At 40.5% G+C, this 21689-nt stretch overlaps 1 protein-coding gene across 2 annotated transcripts in view; it reads left to right on the top strand.

The window, feature by feature from the left end:
• egln1a (egl-9 family hypoxia-inducible factor 1a) overlaps nt 1–21689 on the top strand; it is a 79644-nt gene that overhangs the window by 35214 nt on the left and 22741 nt on the right. Inside the window, exon 2 of one of the 2 annotated variants that reach the window (XM_048531252.2) lies at nt 9435–9554. The exons of the other annotated variant lie outside the window; for it this stretch is intronic. Within the exon in view, the coding sequence (XP_048387209.1) occupies nt 9435–9554 (120 nt within the window). The remainder of the gene's footprint in view (nt 1–9434; nt 9555–21689) is intronic. 2 annotated transcript variants of the gene reach the window in all.

Raw genomic sequence — 21689 nt, 5'->3', positions numbered from 1 at the left:
GCACTGCAACCTCACAGCACCAGGGACCCGTGTTCAAATTCAGCTTCGGGTAACTGTGCGGAGTTTGCACATTCTCCCCGTGTCTGCGTGGGTTTCCTCCAGGTGCTCCGGCTTCCTCACTCAGTCCAAAGATGTGCAGATTAGGGGGATTGGCCATGCTAATTGCCCATCGTGTTCAGGGCTGTGTGGGTTATAAGGGGATGGGTTTGGATGGGATGCTGCAAGGGTCGGTGTGGACTTGTTGGGCCAAAGGGCCTGTTTCCACACTATAGGGAATCTAATCTTTGGCTCAACCCTAACTTTGTTATTAAACTGGCCGACAAAGGTGATGCTGTTTATGTTTGTTGCACTGATCTTTACCTTGTGGAGGCTCAACAGCAACCTTTGGACACTTCTTGCTGCAGCCCAACACCCAAAATCCCCCAGTTCCTTCGCCTATGTCATATCTGTTCTGATGATGCCATCTTCTAAAACAGCGGTGCTGATGTGGCTTGCTTCATAGAATCCCTACAGTGTGGAAACAGGCCATTCGGCCCAACAAGTCACACCACCCCTCTGAAGAACATCCTACCTAGACTCATTCCCCTACCTTTTCCCATATCTAACCCACATAACCTAAACACCCCTGGACACTTATATGGACAGTTTAGTATAGCCAATCCACCTAGCCTGCACATTTTTGGACTGAGAGGAAACTGGAGCACCTGTAGAAAACCCATGCAGACACAGGGCGAATATACATACTCCACACAGACAGTTGCCTGAAGGTGGAATTAAATCCAGGTCCCTGATGCAGTGAGGCAGTGGTACTAACCGCTGAACCATTGTGCTGCTTCCATGACCATAGTTTCCCACCCACTGCTAGACATGGCCCTCAATCACATCCAACCTATCACCGTGCTCCCTCCCTTGCCCCTTTGCATCAGTTGCAACAGCATGTTCGGGTTCCACTGCTCCTATTTTTTTAAAATCCCAATAGCCTCCATATCAAAGAATCATTCTCTGCCATTTCAGCCAACTCCAGATCACAATCACCACAACACATCTTCCCCTCATTCTCCCTTCTGCATTTCACAGGATTGTTCCTCTGGATACCCGAGTCCATTCCGCAACCACCAACACCAAACCACTTCCCCATGGTATCTTGCCATGTAACAGCAGAAGTTGCAACACCTGCTACTCCCTGCTGCTCACCATCCAAAGGCTTAAACAGTCTTACCAGGTGAACATCATTTCACATGCACCTCTCCAGTCTTGTGGATTGTATTCGCTGCAGCCTACTCTACGTTGAAGAAACCAGATGTAAACTGGGCGAGCGCTTTGCATAACACTGCCAATCTGTGCACAGGTATGACCCTGACCTTCCTGTTGTCGGTCATTTTTAAACACCACTCACATGCCCACACGTCTATCCTCGGCATGCTGCAGTGTTTTTTTAATCACGGTGCAGACTGGGAAAAATAACATCTCATTTAGACCAGAAGATCCAAATTCAAATTGTATCTGTCTTGGTTGTGTGTTATAATATGCCAGAACAAGTTAAATAATTTTAATATTTTGGGTACAAACACTATCTGTATCTTTCACTCCTGTAATCTGAATTACTGCTTCACTTTCAAAACATTAAAGACCAATTGTTCAGTGACTATGGCCCTGCCCTTTTAAAATTTCTCAAATTCCCATTTATTTCCTTATCTTCCTCCCCCTTCAAAGTCATGATGTCTTCTTTTTGTTTTTTTCTTAGCTCGATGAGTGGTCACATTTTTCTCTACTTATTCATTATTTTCTCTTTATTTCTCTTGTTACAACTGGCATAGTCCGAGATGTACAGCAGGGAAACACTTCAGTCCAACTCATCCATGGCAACTAGATATTCTAAATTAATTTAGTTCCATTTGCTAGCATTTGGCCCATATCTCTCAACACTTCCCACTCATATGCTCATTTGGGTGCCTTTTTAAATGTTGTAATTGTACAAACCTCCTTCCTCCCTTTCATCTGGCAGTTCGTTCCATTCGCACATTACCCTCCTATGTGAAAAGATGGCCTCTCGGGCCCTTTCTTAAGTCTTTCCTCTCTCACCTTAAACCTATGCCCTCTATTTTTGCTCCCCTCTCCTCTGGGGAAAGAACCACAACTATTCACCCTATTCATGCTCCTCATGATCTCAAAATTATATGGGGGTCACCCCTCAGCTTCTGACGCTCCAGGGAAAATAGCCCCAGTGTATTCAGCCTCTCCCTGTAACTCAGACCCTCATCCCTGGCAACGTACTTGCAAATCTTTTCTGAACTCTTTCAAATTTCACAACATCTTTCCTATAGCAGGGAGACCAGAAATGAATGCAGTATTCCAAAAGTGGCCTAACCAGTTGCAGCTGTACAGGACACATGACTTCCCAGCTCCTACACTCAATGCACTGACCAATAAAGGCAAGTATACCAAATGCCACCTTCACTACCCTGTCTACCTGCAACTCTGCTTTCAAGGAGCTGTGAACTGCAGGCTAAGGTCTCTTTTTTCAACAACACTCCCCAGGACCTTACCATTAAGTGTTTAAGTCCTGCCCTGATTTGCCTTTCCAAAATGCAGCACCTCACATTTCTCTAAATTAAACACCATCTGCCACTCCTTGGCCCATTGGCCCATATGATCTGATCACTGTCTGCTACCCAACCAATTTTGGTGTTATCTGCAAATGTACTAACCATTCTCCTATATTCATATGCAGATCATTTGTATAAATGACAAAAGCAGTGGACCCAGCACCGATCCTTATGGCCTATCACTGGTCACAGGTCTCCAGTCTCAAAAGCAACCCTCCACCACCACTTTCTGTCTCCTACTTTCGAGGCAATTTTGTGTTTATATGGCTCGTTCTCTCTGCATTCCATGTAATCTAACCTTGCAAACAGGACTACCATACGGAATCTTGTCACACACCTTGCTGAAGTCTGTGTAGACAATGCCCACCATTCTGCCTTCATCAATCTTGTTCACTCATTCAAACACATCAGTCAAGTTGGTGAGAGACCATTTTCCACCCACAAAGGTAATCAGTCTTCCCCCTTTCATGTACAAGATGATCAGAGGATTAGATAGGGTGGACAGTGAGAGTCTTTTTCCAAGGATGATGACTTCAGCTTTTACAAGGGGACATAGCTACAAATTGAGGTGTGATAGATTTAAGACAGATGTCAGGTGCAGGTTCCTTACTCAGAGAGGTAAGGGTATGGAACGCCCTGCCTGCGAATGTAGTTACCTCAGCCACATGAGGGGCATTTAAACAGTCCTTGGATCAGCATATGGATAATGATGGGATAGTGTAGGGGGAGGGGCTTAGATTAGTTCACAGGTCAGCACAACATCGAGGGCCAAAGGGCCTGTTCTGTGCTGTATTGTTCTATGTTCTATGTTCAAATACAAGTAAATCCTGTCCTTGCAACACCTTGCGGACCACTGGCATCAGGCTGACTGGTCTGTAGTTCCTTGACTTTTCCTTACCATCTTTCTTAAACAGTGGCTCCATGTTAGCCAACTTCCAATCTTCTGGCACCTCCTTTCTGGCTATCGATGATGCAAATATCTCAGCAAGAGGCCTAGCAATCACTTTCCTAGCTTTCCACAAAGTTCTAGGCTACACCTGATCAGGTCCCAGGGAGTTATTCACCTTTGTGTTTTAAGACGTTCAGCGTCACCTCCTCTGTAATATGGACATTTTTCAAGATATCACTTTTTTTTCCACCAAGTTCTGTAGCCTGCATAGTCTTCTCCACAGCAAACACTGCAAGATCCTCATTTAGTTATCGTGTCCATCTCCTGTGGTTCCACACATCAGCAAGGCTATCTATCTTTATGGGTCTTGTTCTCTTTCTTGTTACTGTTTTGTCCTTTTAATGTATTTGTAGAATTCCTTTGGAATCTCTTTAATGCCATCTCATGTCCCCTTTTTGCCCTCCTGATTTCCTTCTGAAGTATACTCCTATGCCTTTACAGTCTCCTAGGGATTCACTCGATCCTTGCTGTCTATACCTGACATACTCTTGACCAGAGCCTCAATTTCTGAAGTCATGCAGCATTCCCCACACCTACCAGCCTTGCTGTTCACACTAATAGAACATACTGTCCCTGGACTCTCATTTTCTCATTTTTGAAGAGTTCCCTTTCCAGCCATCCCTTTACCTGCAAATATCTGCCCTGATCAACCCTTGAAAGTTCTTGCCTAAAACTGTCAAAATTTGCTGTCCTCCAATTTAAGCTTTAACTTTTAGCTCAGGTCTATCCTTTTCCATTACTATTTTAAAGCATAAAGAATTAGATCATTGTCCCCAAAGATCTCCCCTGCTGACGCCTTAGTCACTTGCATTTCCTTATTTCCCAAGAGAAGGTCACGTTTTGCTCCTTCTCTAGTAGGTATGTCCACAAACTGAATAATGTAATTTTCTTTTACACACTTAACAAATTTCACTCTGTCCAAGCCCTTAACACGATGGCAGCCCTAATCCACGTTTGGAAAGTTAAAATCCCTTACCATTACAACTGTATCATGCTTACAGACAACTAAGATGTCCTTTTATAAATTTGCTTCTCAATTTCCTGCTGCCTATTGAGGGATCTGTAGTACAATATCAGTAAAGTGATCGTCTATACCCTGGAACATTAAACTTCTATCCCTGAGCCATGTCTCTAATCACTATAATATTCCAGTCCCATGTTCCCACCCATGCCCCGAGTTCAGCTACCTACCAGTCAGGCCTCTAGCATTGAAAAAATGCAGCTTAATTTTCGGTCCTACCCCCTCCTGTGCCTTGCTCCTATCTGCTTTGAATGTTTGACTTGCTCCTTTTCTCAACTACACCAGCCTCAGACTGAGTAGCTGTAGCAAATGTCCCTGTCAGTACATTTGTCCCCTACCGATTCAGATGCAACCTGTCCGTCTTACACAGGTCACTTCTACCCCAGAAGAGATTCCAGTGATCCGAAAGTATGTATCCTTCTCTGCTCTATCCTGCTATTCCTACTGTTACAAGCAAGTGGCACTAGGAGAAGTCGAAATTCACTACTCTCGAGGACCTACTTTTTAACTTGCTGCCTAATTTCCTATATTGTCTCCTGAGAACCTCATTCTTTTCTTGCCCTGTGTCATTGGTACCAATGTGAACAATGACCTCCTGCTGGTCCCTCTTCCCCTTTTGCACTCTCTCTCAGACATTCTTGACTTGACACCAGGGAGGCTATACAGCATTCTGGTGCTTTGCGTTGGCCATAGAAACCTCTTCTGTGTCTCTAACTAGAAAGACCCCTATCACAGTTGAATTACAGGTTATAACATAAATGTAGTTGCTTTATCCAATTTCCAATATAGTCCACTGTATGCTTCCTTTGCATTGGACTTGTAATAAAAAATGCATCAACCAGGCGTCTTTAAACACAGAGAGGTATTGATTTATTGCAACTCAAAAAATTCATTCATAAGGATGCAAAATTAGCTAACACCTGTTTATGAAACGAAAATGTCAATGTTTTCCCCTCTAAATAAACCAACATGTACAGCACACACCCCACCCACCCACCCACCATATACGAGGAGGGAAAAGTTCCTCTTTACAAAGATTGATATTGCAGGGGGTAAAGCCATTCTGGCTGATAAGAACAAAGTTAAGGGATGAAGTGTTCATATGGCTGCCGTTCTGATATTTTTGGTACCTGCAAACGTTCACAAAAATCAACAGATGTCAGAGGGATCTTGGCAGATGCAACTTGCGCAGGAAACAGTATTCAGTCATCTTCCAGTGTCCTCATGAAGAGCACATTCACATTGGTTTTACAACAAGGATACTTCAGAAGGATCAGCTGCCTGATCTTGAGAGTGGCTTCTCCCAACTAAAAACAAAAATGTCTAACTGATTTTGTTATAAGTTAGGCGGCAGACTGAAATCTGCTGTGATAGATCGTAATTTGTTTTCGTTTTATTTAACAAGGTTTCGTTAAAGCACAAGTATGCAATGCTCCATCTCTGGCTTTGACAAAAAAGCAGAAGTTTATGATGCAAAAGATAAAGATAAATACTTTGGGTTTAGCGAGTTTTGAGAAGATTTGTTTGGGTTTATTCTATTTTATATATACCACAAGTTGAAAGATTTCAAAGTAAAAATGCATGATTCCAACTATCCCAAAAACATTACTTTAGGACACTCAACCATCAAAAAGAGTTCCCTTTTTTCGCATAAATTTATAAGTTTGACTTAACTTCTGTCAATTCCTGGTCTTGAAAGATATTAGACTGTTGCTTGAGTAATTGAACAACCAAGCCTAAGCTTTATATAAACCGAAAGGACTGCAGATGCTGTAAACACCGACTGTAACCCATCTCCCAACTTCCGATTTCACCCCATGTTCCCTCCCACAACAGCGATAGCATTCCATTTGTCCTTGCCTACCATCCCACCAGCATCCACATGCACAATATCATCAGTCGGCATTTCCGCCGCCTCCAGCAAGATGCCACTGCTAGACACCCGTTGCCCTCCCCTCCCTTGTCCACTTTCCATTGGGACTGGTCCAACCTGGTCCACGCTCTCTCCTTTCACTCCCAAACCACCACCAGCCCGCCCCCCACGCCCATGCCCCCCCACCCCCGCCACAGCCTGATGACATCTTTTCCTGCAACCTGCCCATTTATCTCCTTCCTCCCCAGTATTCAGAGGCCCAAACAGAGCTTCCTGGTGAAGCAGCACTTCATCTGCACTTCCCACAATCTAGTCTACTGCATTCATTGCTCGCAATGTGGTCTCCTTTATATGGGGAAATGCAGTGTAGACTGGGTGACCACTTCACAGAACATCTACGTTCTGCTCGCAGAAAGTCTCTGACCTTCCAGTTGTCTGCCACTTTAACACACTACCTTGTTCCCCAGCCAATAACTCTGTCTCAGGCCTGCTGCAGCTTTCCAGTGAAGCTCAGCACAAGCTGGAAGAACAATACCTCATTTTCCATTTGGGGACCATGCAGCCCTCTGGGCTTAATATTGAGTTCAATAATTCTAGGGCCACTACTTGCTCATGTCCTAGACCCCTACTCAACACACCAGGCCTTGTAATTACATAGTCTGCATTACACACTACCTATTGTTAGTCACCTAACTGGTCTCCATTAACAATCTGACTGGGACGATGAATAGCTGTCATCAACTCCTTTGTCCATCCAACTGCTCTTCTCTCTCTTTGGACTCTATCCCCACCTATCATTTACTCCCTAACCCGTCCCACCACCTTATCTTCTGCATATAAACTGGCATCTTCCTAGCTACCATCAGTTCTGAGGAAGGGTCACTAGACCTGAAACATTAACTCTGATTTCTGTTCACAGATGCTGCCAGATCTGCTGACCTTTTCCAGCAACTTCTTCTGTTTTTTGTTCTTGAGTTTAAACTTTCTCAGCTTCAAATCTTTTTTTGGGGTTCGAAACAAATACTTCTAGCCTGGAGCTTTCAAAACTAAGCTTTTTATACTGAGGTAATCTATTTTTGTAACTATTGTAAACTAATTCCTTTCTTCATGGAAAAACTGCTCTTTACATCTAATATCAATCAAGCCTTGTCCACATAGAAACCAAAAATTTTTCCGAGGTTTTCTTCCTCAACAAAAAGATAAATATTCTTAAACCAAAAGCAAGCTAATGTTCACTCTAGTTCACATGGAAGGCATTTTATTCGTAAAATTTCAATCACTTCAGCAACTGTCTCTAATACTAGTTTTAAAAAGAATCACAGCTGCAGAAATACTGAGAAGTTAGTCATGAACTTTCCTTCCATGCATCTATGTGCACTGGATCAAAATCCCAACTCTTAGCAAATGTGATTTTGTATATCCCATTTACTCAAACACTTCAAAACAGAATAACCACAAAAACAGACTTCCAGTAAGCAAGATAAGCAGTTAGCTGAAACTGTGATCTCCAACAAATGCCTTTTAAATAATTATCCATGTATCTCCACAGACTTGAACTCAATCAATTTTTCCATGGTGCTTCAAATCTTACACCCTCAAAAAATTAAATAGTCTTTTTAGCACTCATAACAACTAAAATGTTACTGTATTAATATGTTGAAGACAATGAGTTGGCTGTGTCAGGCTAGTCATTGAATGTAAGAATGTTAAATATTTAGGTTGTGCTTAAATTCATTAGGAAAACCTGTAAGGGGTAAATCAATATTTTGTACTGTATGAGGAGTGTGTTCACTGTTGGCAAGTGAGAATGCACCCAGTTAATGATCAACATTTTACTGTTGAGCTTTGTTTAAATATGAAACCAGGGATGTTGACTATAATTGATCAAAGTGTTGTGCTGCAAAATTAATTATCGAATGGTTTTTACCTTGCAATTAATTGTTAATTGGTCTTTACGATGGAAAGAAAAATGCTAAAAGAATAGGAAGGGGGAATTAAGCACCAGCATCATGATTGGAGCAGTATTATTAGACAAACTGGGGCTAAAGAAAGATTAGTGCCCGGCCCTAATGGCTTACATCTTAGGATGCTAAAAGAACTAGCTACAGCAATTAGACACACTGGTTGTAATCATTTCAAAAATCCTTGGAATCATGAGAACGACTGGAAGATTGGAAAATTGTGAATGTGACACACTAATTCAGAAAGGGTGGGGGAGGCAAAATGTGTGTAACTCTCGGCTGATTAGCCAAACATCGTGTTAGAATCAATTATTAAGGAAGTAATAACAGTACAATTGGAAAATAATCTAATAAAGCATGACTTCATGAAAAGTAAATCATTTCTGATTAATTTATTTCTGCAGAAGTTTTAATTAGAGTGGATAGGGGAACAGAGGGGAACCCATAGATCTGTTGTATTCTGACTTCCTAAAGGTATTTGGCAAGGTACCTCATGAAAGGTTAAGTCATAGAATCATAGAATCCCTACAATGTGGAAGCAGGTCATTTGGCCCATCAAGTCCATACTAACCCTCTGAAGGCATCACACCACAACCCCCCCCCCCCCCCCCCCCCCACACCACCAAAATGATGTACACTATCCCTGTAACCCTGCTTTTTCTGTAGTTAATCTACCTGACCTGCACGCCTTGACACTATGGGCAATTTAGCATTGCCAATCCACCTAACCTGCACACCTTTGGGCTGCGGGAGGAAACCCACGCAGGCAGGGGGAGAATGTGCAAACTCCACATGGACAGTTGTCTGAGGCTAGGATTGAACCCAGGATCCCTGGTGCTGTGTGGCTGCCGTGCTAACCATTGAACCAACATGCTGGCCTGTGATGTAGCAACAGTGATGGTGTTAGTGGACCAAACCCTAACCTTATCAGCTCTGACAATAAGAAAACTTGAAACAAGGAAATTCTTGAGCTACAGTTCTCTTCACTTCTTTTTTTTCCACTTTTTTTGTTTACTAATTACAGGCAATGGTGGCATGTTACCCAGGAAACGGAACAGGATATGTTCGCCATGTTGATAACCCTAATGGAGATGGACGATGTGTCACATGTATATATTATCTGAATAAAAACTGGGATGCACAGGTACATAACATTAATTGCAAGATTTAAAAGAACAGCTTGGTGGATATACTCATTTAAGAAGTCATTTAATTTGATATTGTATAATGTTTGGTTTCTTATGAAAATTGTTTCTTATGTTTGTGATTTAATCTTGAAGGAAATCAGTACATTAAAGGGCAAATGATGAGTGATATGAGAACCAAATAACTCATTGTATTAATTTTGCTTGTCACCTTTTTATATTTTGGAATGATTCATTGTTAATGAATGTGATTCTGAAATGTGACACTATGGAATATTTCAACCACTGCAAGCAACACAAAAACAAATGTGACGATACAGAGACCTTACATGTTAATTCAAAGTTTATGTCTCCAATTTTGATTATCTTTAAGTCCTTGAAAAATCACAGTGCAGACGACATATGAACTGCTGCAGGTCATCTTGGAACCTGAATAACATGAAAAGACCGACATAAGAGGATACTTTCTCTTACCACATTGAGAAGTTATGTGGCTATGATTTCAGATTAGGGTGCTGAAAAGAAAGAGAAAATGATAGAGATTCAGATTGAAAGGAAGTTGATCAAAAAGTGAGTTTCCAAGATGAGAGACCTTGTGCTTTACACCCAGGTATAACAAATTTGAATTCGGAGAGGATCACTCTTGGGGGAGAAAGACATGAAAAATAAAGATCAATAAATATATGGTGTAACAAAAGATTTGATGTGCTAATGTAGCCTTCGTGCACGAAACAAAATTGTTCAAGTTAAAGTACTGTCTTGGATATGCCAACAGCAACGCTCCTGTAACTGGTTAATGAAGCATTGTTCTGCTGGGTGATTCTAGAGGAAAAAAAAGCATGCTTGCAGAACAATAATTGCATCAGTTTTGGAAATATTCAAATATTAAAGGAGACAATCAATATGCTTGAAAAAAATAAAAGAAGCTATTAAATGATATACTGCCTGTATTATGTAATACCAGGCATTTATCAGAAATTCATTTTTTATTCCAACAATAATTACACTATCAAAAGAATACTCTTTCTAGGACTGGGTGGTATACATAAACCTGGCCTACAATGATGGTGCAATGTTGTATTAGAAACAGATCAAATCGAGAAAGGTATGTTTTGTCAGGGTGGTCAAATTATCATGGCATTTATATACTTGGCACCACAATATTGCATTTCAATGAAAAACGGGGCAATTAGACAGGAGGTATTGGCAAAAATACATTTTAAAACATATGTTCAAGGTTGAGGAGGAGTTTTCTTTGTTCAGAGGGCTAAATGCATTGGAGATATGCAGTAGAATTATTCATGGCATCTCAATTACTGGGAACCAAATATTCAGGAAGGCCTGGATAGGCCTCGGGGGGTGTTGTTGGTATGGTTTGGAATAAATGTGATAGCAAGACATGATCTTGAATCAAATGTATAATGGTAATGAATAAGAAAGGTAACAAGGTATCAGTAGGAGTAATTTATGGGTCCCCTAACAGTAACTAAAGGGTTGGACAGGGAATAAATCAGCAGATAATAGAACATAGAACATTACAGCACAGTACAGGCCCTTCGGCCCTCGATGTTGTGCTGACCTGTCATTCCGATCTCAAGCCCATCTAACCTACGCTATTCCATGTACGTCCATATGCTTATCCAATGATGACTTAAATGTACCTAAAGTTGGCGAATCTACTACCGTTGCAGGCAAAACGTTCCATTCCCTTACTACTCTCTGAGTAAAGAAACTACCTCTGACATCTGTCCTATAACTTTCACCCCTCAATTTAAAGCTATGCCTCCTCGTGCTCGCCGTCACCATCCGAGGAAAAAGGCTCTCCCTATCCACCCAATCTAACCCTCTGATTATTTTGTATGTTTCAGTTAAGTCTCGTTAACCCCATTGGGTGATACTTCTCTTCCTAATCAAGTAAATTTATTGAACATGCACATTTACTTATCACCGCCAATACCCGAGGTAGGTCTTCCGTCACTCACCCTCCCAGGACGCTCCCTGTATCGCTTATGTGAACATTTGTAATTTTTAAAAAAACTTAATCGTAGGTGGCTGTAATTTTCCCATAGATTGGGATTGTCAGATCAGCAGAGAAAGCCATGAGGCAAAACTCCACGTATTCAGGACAGTTCTGAGAACAATGTTAGATCCAATAGGGATCAGGTTATTTTGGATCTAGTAGCATTTAATAAAACTCGTTTCAATTAATGATGCCTGCTATGGACTGGAATAGGAGATTAGAATCAAAAATAGTCTAGGATCAACGGCAGACATTTGAGAAAATAATTCCTAGCTCACAGCAAAGACATATTCCAGTGAGGAGGAAGGATTCTAGGAATGCGATATGCCAACCATGGCTAGCCAGGGAAGTTAGGGATCATGTCAGATTGAAAGAAAAGGAATGCAGTGTGACAAAGATTAGTGGTATGTCAGAGAATAGGGAAAGTTTTAAAATCTAGAACAAGACAAGCAGAAAATAAACTGAGGGTAAACCTGCAAGTAATACCAAGAGGGACAACAAGAGCTTTAAATATATAAAAAGGAACAGGGAAGCCTAAGTGAATGTAGGGGGCCCTCAGAAGATAAGGCTGGTGAAATAACAAAGGGGAATCAGGAAATGGCAGAAGACTCGAATGAATATTTGGTATCAGTTTTCACAGGAATCACTAATGGCTTCTTAAAAGTACTAAATGTTCAAGGGGCAAAAGGACAGAAAATAAATACAATATCTATCACCAAAGAAAACGTGCTAGAGAAACTAATGGGGGTAACAACCAATAAGTCCCCTGATCCAGTGATATTATCACTGGACTGTTAATCCAGCCATCCAGGTAATGTTCTGGGGACCTGGGTTCAAGTCCCACCATGGCAGATGGTGGAATTTGAATTCAATAAAAATTTGTAATTAAGAGTTTAATGATGACCATTGTACATTGACAGAAAAACCTACTTAGTTCACTAATGTCCTTTTAGGTAAGACAACTGCTATCCTTGCCTGGTCTGGTTCCAGATAACTGCAGACCCACAGCTATGTGGTTGACTTTTTAATGGCCTTCTGGGCATTTGGGGATGGGCAACAAATGCTAGCCTAACCAACGAATCCGACATCCTGTGAACGAATAAAATGTTTTTTAAAAATCCTGATGGGAGTTCTCATCCTTGAATCTCAAATGAACAAGCGTCCGAGTTTAGCAGGTAATAGAAAAAGAGAGAGAAATTGGAATGTTTGCATTTAACTCAAAGGGAATGGAACATAAAGGTAGAGATGTTCTGCTAGAAACCATTCAAACTACTAGTACTACACAAATGAAAACAGAAAATGCTGGAGAAACTTGGCAGTCTTTGGTAATTGATATTATATTTATTTTCTGTCTTTTTGCCCCTTGAATATTTAGTAATCTTGACATCATTTGTGAGGAGATTTAAGTTGGGTGACTTCTTCCAAGCTAATCAGATCACGGATTGGATGCTATGAACAGTTTTGGACCTTTTGCTGAAGAAAGACATACTGACATTTGGAGGCAGTCCTGAAAAGGTTCTTTTGGCTAATACTAAATATGGAGAGATTGTCTTGTCTTGTGAGAAAAGGTTGAGTACATTGGGCCTGTACTCGTCGGAATGTAGAAGACTGAAGGGCAACCTTAATGAAACATGCAGAATTCTTAGGGAACTCGATAGATGCTGAAAGAGATGTTCCCCTTGTGGGAGAGTCTAGGATCAGAGGGCATAATCTCAGAATAAGGTGTTACACATTTAAGACAGAGAGGAGGAATTTCTTCTCTCAGGTAGTGAATCTGCAGAATCCTTTACCACAGGAAGCAGTTGATGCTGGATCATTAAGCATATTCAAGGCTGCGATAGATTTTTAAATAGTATGAGAATCCAAAGTTATAGACAAAAGGTAAGAAAGTAGAGTTGAGGATTATAAGATTAGCCATAGTCTTGTTGAATGGCAGAGCAGGCTCAAAGGACTGACTAGCCTAATTCTGCTTCTATGCTTCATGGTCTAATGGTATACTTAGACTTGTGAAGCGTGAAGTGCTAATTACATGTTGGATGGGATGGTAGGGTGTGAGGGGATGGGAACTTCAAAATGGATATGCTGTTAATCACTAAAATAATGGTGTGCTTTTGCATTGTTTTGCCCTATTTAACTCACCCTTGTAATTTTATAACCATAAGCCTTCCTTGTAGAACTGCAACTGTATTGGTAAAATTTAAGAACACCTCCTTGGCAGATGTGGTTGAATATTGTTTGATTTATTTTTACCACCAGGCTTGACTTTTCTTCTTTCTTCTTGTGCCAGCATTTTAATTCCGTTTTCACTTTATTTTCTGTGAATTATTCCTTAATTCCCTTTAGAACAGGTATATCTTGCCTTGGGTGCTGAAAGTAAAATTGCACACAGTATCAAGTGCGGTCTCTGAAATCCCTGTATAATTGTAGTAAGTTTTTTTTGCTCTTGTATTCTAATGCTTTTAGAACTAAAGCTAACATACTACTTTCCTTGCTGATTCATTGCTGTATCTTCCAGTGACTCATGTAGAAAACCACAAAAATCCCACCATAAATATTTCCAATCCTCTCTCCTTTCCTTTCAGGAAATACTCTACTTTCTGACCAAAGTGGCAAGCTTCTCACTTGCTACATTGTACTCCGTCTGCTGTATTCTTGCCCATTTGCCCACACTTTCAACTATCCCTCTAAACTATCTTTGTGTCTTGTTTACTTTCCACCTGATCTTGTGTCCTTGGCATTTGCATTCAATCCTTACATCTGACCTGTTGGCCAAGAGTTTGCAGTCAGTCGTAAAACAGAGGTACTTTCCTGCTTTTTTTTGTTGGCTACAACAGGAACATGCTTTCAATATCTGGACAAGACTAAGGGTCACGCTGTCATCTAATTTACTTCAGTGCTGAAAACTGGAATAACTCTTGCATTACAGCAGACTTGTAGGGACTACCTGACATAATGTGCACCTGGAAGAGAGAACTTGCATACCTTTTAGATAATGTCAGAGAATGCAAGTTGTGAAGAAGTCATCAAAAAGAGGATTTGTTACAGAGATAGTAGGAAATGCCAATGCTGGAGAACCTGAGATAAAACAGTGTGAAGCTAGATGAACACAGCAGGCCAAGCAGCTTCAGAGGAGCAGGAAAGCTGACGTTTCGGGTCGAGAAGGGTGTTCTGAAGAACAGTCTCAACCCAAAACGTCAGCTTTCCTGCTCCTCTGATGCTGCTTGGCCTGCTGTGTTCATCCAGCTTCACACCGTTTTTAAAAAAAGGATTTGACCTGCTTTGACTATTTTTGAGCAATAAAGCAAGATTTGGAAGACTGAAGATGCTTCAATAATATCAAAGGTAAGCATGAAGTACTGCGAACATTTTATTAACCGGCATGTACAAGACCAGGAGTGTGCTGGTTGATAGATATTCTGAATAACCAAGTGGTTCACATAAGCATTGTAAAAATCCAGTCATGCAAACGTAATGCAAGGGGTGTATGCATCAGTCTTGTAGTTTATTTACAGCATAAGAGACTTAAATAATAATGCAACTGCCTTTTCACTTGCATCCTCAACTGACTACTCTAACATCTCATTAGATCGCCGTATGAGGAGAAATTGTCATGAAATTGAATCAACTGTTGATATTAAGTGGCCATGGATTGAACAAGTATATTTACATTCCTCTGTGCTTGTTTAATCTGTATTCTTTATCTACACAGTGAGTTGTCACAGAGAAGTGTCTGGTTAGCTTTCTCATTTTGTTCCATGACCATCTATATGCAGGTGCATGACAGATATTCTAGCCCTTTCCATTCTTGAAATCATAACAACAATCATTTTTGGATCATCTGCAAGCACTGAGAATACTGGAAAAACGCAGGTGTGGGAGTATTTGTGAGGAGAAACAGTTAATGTTGAGGGTCTGGTATTGTTCTTCAGATCTGCAAGTGTTGGAAATTATTTTTTATACAGGGGACTCTCGTAGTCTAGCTATGTGGCTAGGTCGGAATCAAGTGCTGTGGAGTGGATTATTTCACTTCATTCATTTGCTGATGAATTGATGGTAATTTAGTAATTGTGGTATTCACGAGCTGTTTTGAATTCTGAATTTGGAGGAAAGTCCTTGACTCTGACTTCTCACTCTGGAAGTCATTTCAACTTACAGTTGATAGTGAATATATGTAATATCAGATTAGCTGAATGGTTTGACGTCAAAGCAGGAGGAATGGCTATTCCAATACAGAGTAGCTGTTGAATGAGTATTCTCCTCTCATTCTGTTAAGAAATCTACAGCCATCCATGCATAATCCTCCCTTTAGCAGCTTGGAGCTTTTGGGAAAAAAATTATAAAGACTGAAGTTGTAGAATTTAGTTTTTAAATCTCAAAATGCAGTCTTTCCATTGAGCAATATGTGAATTTACTGAAAATCTAACCAAGTGATCAGTTATATGCAATGTGCTACATTTTCTCAAGGCTGTAATGTTGAAATATTTATAAATGAAGACTGTGCACACCAAGATTGGGGTCTTATTTGATTGATAATGCTGAATTTATTTCATTTTAGTGCTCTTATTATGAACTGCTCCAGCTGTTGTTGTTGAGACAATGATACCAGCCATTCAGATTGGCCAGCACTTCTCTGAAGCAGCTCAACTGAGGGATGGAATTTTCACCATGGCATATAAAATGACTGCAGGAGAACCAACTCTCTAGATTGGGGTTGAGGTTCAGGAAATGTCTGGTAAATTTTGTTCCAAGAAGCTACCAAATTGTCAAAAAGGAAGCAAATCCATAGTCCTTGCCCTATCTGACCTCCAAGTGACTCCAGATCGACAGCAATGCATTGTATCATCTGAAAGGACCTAATAAGGTGGCTCATCATCACCCTCTCAAGAGCAGTTAGGGAATGACAAATGCAAAATAAAGTTTTAATGCCACCTACTATGTTTTGTTGGTGTATATATAGTTAAATTTATTAAATTTGAGATATACAATTAAATACATTTCCTGTTTTTGCTGTAAAATTGTGTTCCCATAACATGAAAACCAATCTCCTCTTAGATGTGGTAAAACGATGTCATAAGTGTACAATTTCAGATTGGTTAACAGACTATTTGGAATAATATTAATGAGTTTGAATAATTTTGGTTTTGTGGAGTAGCTAGAGAAGTTACAACAATTCTCCCTTGAACCTGAAGATTGTGGAGACACCTGGCAAGTGTTGAAAATTGTTAAAAAGGATTTTGATAGAGTAAATGAGAATCGATCATTTTCTCAAACTGTCAGGGTACAGATTTGACATAATTTTCATAAGAGTACTGAAAAGAGATAGCAAAAATCTTCACTTGGAGAGTTGTTGCAATGAATTCCAGATCGTATGAAAGTAGTGGAAACAGTTTCCAAGATAACTTTCGAAGGGTATGTGGGAACATGGGAGCATAGCATTTTGGAGTAAAAGCAGACCACTTAGCCCTTTTGAGCTTGCTCTACCATCCAATAAGATCATGGTTAATTTGGTTGTAGTCTCAGCTCCACTGTTCTGTTAACACACAACCCTTGATTCCCTCAACTATCAAGAATTTATTTAACTCTGCCTTGAATAAATTTAAAGACCTATCCTCCACAACTGCTTTGAAGAAGAGAATTCCATCATCCAGGGACTCATTCAGATAAATGTTCTCCTAAATGCTACCTTAAAAGCGAACTTAAGCTATATCCCTTAGTTTTAGCCTGACCCACAAAAGGGACCATCTCCCAATATTCATCCTATATGTCCAGTCTCTTTAAGGTCCTGTAGGTTTCAAAAATATCACCTATTCTTCTAAACTCCAGTGGATTTAAGACCTCAGCTATCCAACCTCTCATAACATAAGTTCTATAATCCAGGACTAAATCAAGTGAACCTTCTCTACTGTTTCTGAAACATTTTGTATCTTTCTGTTTTCAAATGAGAAGACTAAAAATGTACACTGTATTCCAGTTGTTGTCTCACCAGCTCCCTGTACAGCTTCAGTAATGCTTCCCTATTTTTGCATCATTCCCTGTGCAATACAAAGCAATATTTCATTTACCTTCTAATGACTTCCTGTACCTCCATGATTACATTTTGTGATTCATGTACCAGGACTTCCAGATCCCTCCATACAACCAATTTCTGCAGTTTCACTCCATTTAAGTGTGTATAGCTTTGCTTTTCTTCCAGTCAAATCAGACAGTTTAGGATTTACCTGTTATACTCTGGCTAAATTTTTACCCACTTATTTAATCTACCTATGTCCATTCACAGTCATTCTACCTCATGGACAATGGTACTTTCTCATCTGTCTTGGTGTCATGAGCAAATTTAGCAACCATATAGTAAGTCTGTTCATTCAAAACATTGAGGTGGATTTTATATAGTTGAGATCCAACGTTTATTTCTGTGACACTGGTTATAACTTGCCAATTCAAAAAAAAACTCATTTATCCCAAATCCACTCTTATTAGCCAACCAATCCTTTGCCTCTGCTAGTATGTTTCATGCAACACCTGTGCTCTTGAACAGCAACCTTTTGTGGTACCTCTTATCAAATGTCTTTTGGAAGTCTTAAGTTCGTCACATTTAGTGAATATCCTCTAACTACCATGTGTTAGTCTAAAAAGCTTGAACAGTTAAGTTATACAGTTTCCTTTCAGAAATACAGTTTAGCTCTGCCTGATCAAATCATGACTTTCCAAGTATCCCGTTATAACCTGCGTAATAAGTCCTGGCACATTTGGAATAATCAATGTTAGGCCAACTGACATAATTTCCTGCTTGCTGCCTCTCATTTTCATTTGAATATAAGGAAAATGGATATACATGTACATGGGGAGGAGAAAAACAGAGCCGTAGGAAATAGCCAGGAGAGTAGTGAGACAAATTTAGGTAAGATGAAAATGCTGGAAACTTTGCTGACCTGATTCTGAGAATTGGTGAATTTGTGTAAATCGGGCCTCTTTTGATCCCTCCACCTTTTTTATTCATTTGTTTTGGAATATGGCATTGCTGTCTAAGGCAGCATTTATGGCCATTCCTACTGATTCTTGCAAATTAGGTGCTGAGTGACATAGGAACATTTCATTCCATGTGATTATAAATTCAACACATGTTTGTTAGGAAGTAAAATCCTTTAGTTTGCCGCCACGGGTGCTCCCTCCCACAGTCCAAAGATGTGCAGGCTAGATGGATTGGCCATGCTAAATTACCCATCGTGTTCAGGGTTGTGTGGGCTATACGGGGATGGGTCTGGGTGGGATGCTTCAAGGGCGGTGTGGACTTGTTGGGCCGCAGGGCCTGTTTCCACACTGTAGAGAATCTAATCTAAAAAAAACAATGAAGAAATGGTAACATAGCCCAAGTCAAGATGGTGTGACATGTGGTAGGGAACATGTATGTAGGTAGTGGTGATTAGATTCTCTACAGTGTGGAAACAGGCCCTTCGGCCCAACAAGTCCACACCGCCCTTGAAGCATCCCACCCAGACCCATCCCCGTATAGCCCACACAACCCTGAACACGATGGGTAATTTAGCATGGCCAATCCATCTAGCCTGCACATCTTTGGACTGTGGGAGGAAACCGGAGCACCCGGAGGAAACCCATGCAGACACATACCTAACACTCAAAACGGAATGCTAATTTCTATCACGTTATGGTCACTGTTTCCTCGGGGATCTTTTAGTCTGACATCATTTTATTAAATTTGCTTCAATACAAACACCAGAACCAAAACAGCCTGATCCCTGGCTTAACTGACAATATCTTGTTCTAGGATAACAAGGTGTAGGCTGGATGAACACAGCAAGCCGAGCAGGAAGGCTGACGGTCGGGCCTAGACCGATGTTGTTATGTTTATTTCCTTGTCCTTCTAAGTGATCGTGGTCATTAATTTGGAAGGTGTTGTTGAATTGTCCTCTCATTCCTGCATCTATCTGTTTCTCACATGAAAAGGAAGAAAGGCTAAGGCAAAAATTTACATGCCAAAATAGTATTTCTTCAGCAATGAATAAACTTCATTTTTAAACTAGAACTAAATTAGTGATCAGTTAGGTTAGTTTAGAAATAGTAGGCATTAGTCCAAAGGGCAGGTTACACTGCATCAGAATTTAGAAAGAAAATGAACATTGGAGCATGTGTTGTTGGATCTTTTGTTAAAGAAGACAACATCTCACTTTCTGGAGTGTTAATTGGCAATGAGCAGACAAAATTTACCCAAATACAAGAACAAAATCCAAGAAAATGATGGTGTGACAGACTGTGAAGATATCATATGAAAATATTACTAATGAGGGCAATTGGACTAACAAATACAAAATTCAAATCCCATGTTTTGCAGAAAACCAAGCTAAGGTTAATGGTAAAGACTGTTATAATTCACTAGAAGCTAGTATATTTTAAAAAATGATTTTAATTCCCAGTGACCAATTTGAAGGAATTGGGAGGATTTTGAATTTCTGTTTAACTAAAATTAACATCAATGAAACATTATATCTTGGGCAGCTTATAAATGGAGTTATAGAAAACATTTCTTAACATAAACAATAGTGCCATACAATATTAATACTTATGCTACACGCTCAGCAGAGTGGGAGTGTATACAGGAACCAGTTGCTTACCTGCTTTAACGTTCAGTGTACATTGAAATTCATGTCCCCCAGTCTCCTGAGAACTCCTGAATTGGCAACCAGTAAAATTCTTTCTTCTGGCAAAGTCAGTGAACCTTCTCCTCAAATCAATGCCATGTCTTTCCTATTGAACACAGCATGAACTCCCAATAACATTCTGTTTAAACAAACTTTTCCTCTGCAGATCATAACAGTCTCTAAGACTTTGGAGTAGATCTGCAGCTCAGATTGTAGGTGTTGAGGTTGGTCGGCTCGCTGAGCTGGTTTGTTGTTTTGCAGACATTTCGTTACCATGCTTGGTAACATCCTCAGTGCAGTGTCCGATGAAGTGTCAGTGTGCTTTCCAGTCTGATCTTTAAACTCTGGGGCCTGTTGAGATGGATTGCCTCAGTTCCAGGTTTCCTTTGTAGTGGAATGTATATGGGGTCAAGTTCAATGTGTTTTTTAATAGCATGCTTTGTGGAGTGCCATGCTTCCAGGAATTCTTGTGCATGTCTCTGCCTAGCCTGTCCCTGGATCTTCGTGTTGTCCCAGTTGAAGCTGTGGTTCTCCTTGTCAATGTGGACTGAGATAAGCGATTATTGATCGTATCTATTTGTAGCCAGTTGGTGTTATAATAAGAAGAGACACACAAACTTATTCTGGTGAGGGTGTTATTTATAAGATTCACCAGAGAGAAGGAGAAAAACAAACAGTTCCCATTCCTGTACGTCATGATAGAGCACAAGACAAATGGGGAACTGTTAACGAAAGTACACTGTAAAACCACACACACAAACCAGGTACTGAACTTCAATAGTAACCATCCCAGCACACACAAATGAAGCTGCATGCGAATGCTATTTAAAAGGGCAACAACACCCTGCAGCAACACAAAACTGCGCCAAGAGGAAGAAGAATACCTCTTCCAAGTGTTCAAGGATAATGGATAGCCAAAGAACTGGGTCAGGAGATGCCTACAAGAACAGCAGCAGAAAGATTCTACTCGCCCCGACACACTCATCACACTACCCTACATCAGAAACACGTCAGGACTCACCACAAGACTCCTACAACTGCCAGGCATCAGAGTGGTGCACAAGCCCACATCAACCCTATGACAACTGCTCACCCAAACTAAAGACACTCTCCCTGCCATGGACAGGACCAATGTCATCTATAAGATCCCCTGCAGAGACTGCAAGAAACACTACATTGGACAAACAGGAAGGAAACTAACAACAAGAGTATGTGAACACCAACTGGCTACAAAAAGACACGACCAATACACTGTCATCTCAATCCACATGGACAAGGAGAGCCACGACTTCAACTGGGACAACACCAAGATCCTGGGACAGGCTAGGCAGAGACAAGCATAAGAACTCCTGGAAGCATGGCACTCCGTGAAGTGTGCAATTAATAAACATATTGAACTTGACCCCATATACATTCCACTAGGAAGGAAACCCAGAGGTGAGGCAATCTATCTCAATGGA

The sequence above is a fragment of the Stegostoma tigrinum genome, chromosome 4 (genome assembly GCF_030684315.1).
Source record: "Stegostoma tigrinum isolate sSteTig4 chromosome 4, sSteTig4.hap1, whole genome shotgun sequence".
Classification (NCBI taxonomy): domain Eukaryota; kingdom Metazoa; phylum Chordata; class Chondrichthyes; order Orectolobiformes; family Stegostomatidae; genus Stegostoma; species Stegostoma tigrinum.
The sequence above is the reverse complement of the archived record's forward strand: the minus strand, read 5'-3'. Positions and strand labels throughout refer to the sequence as shown.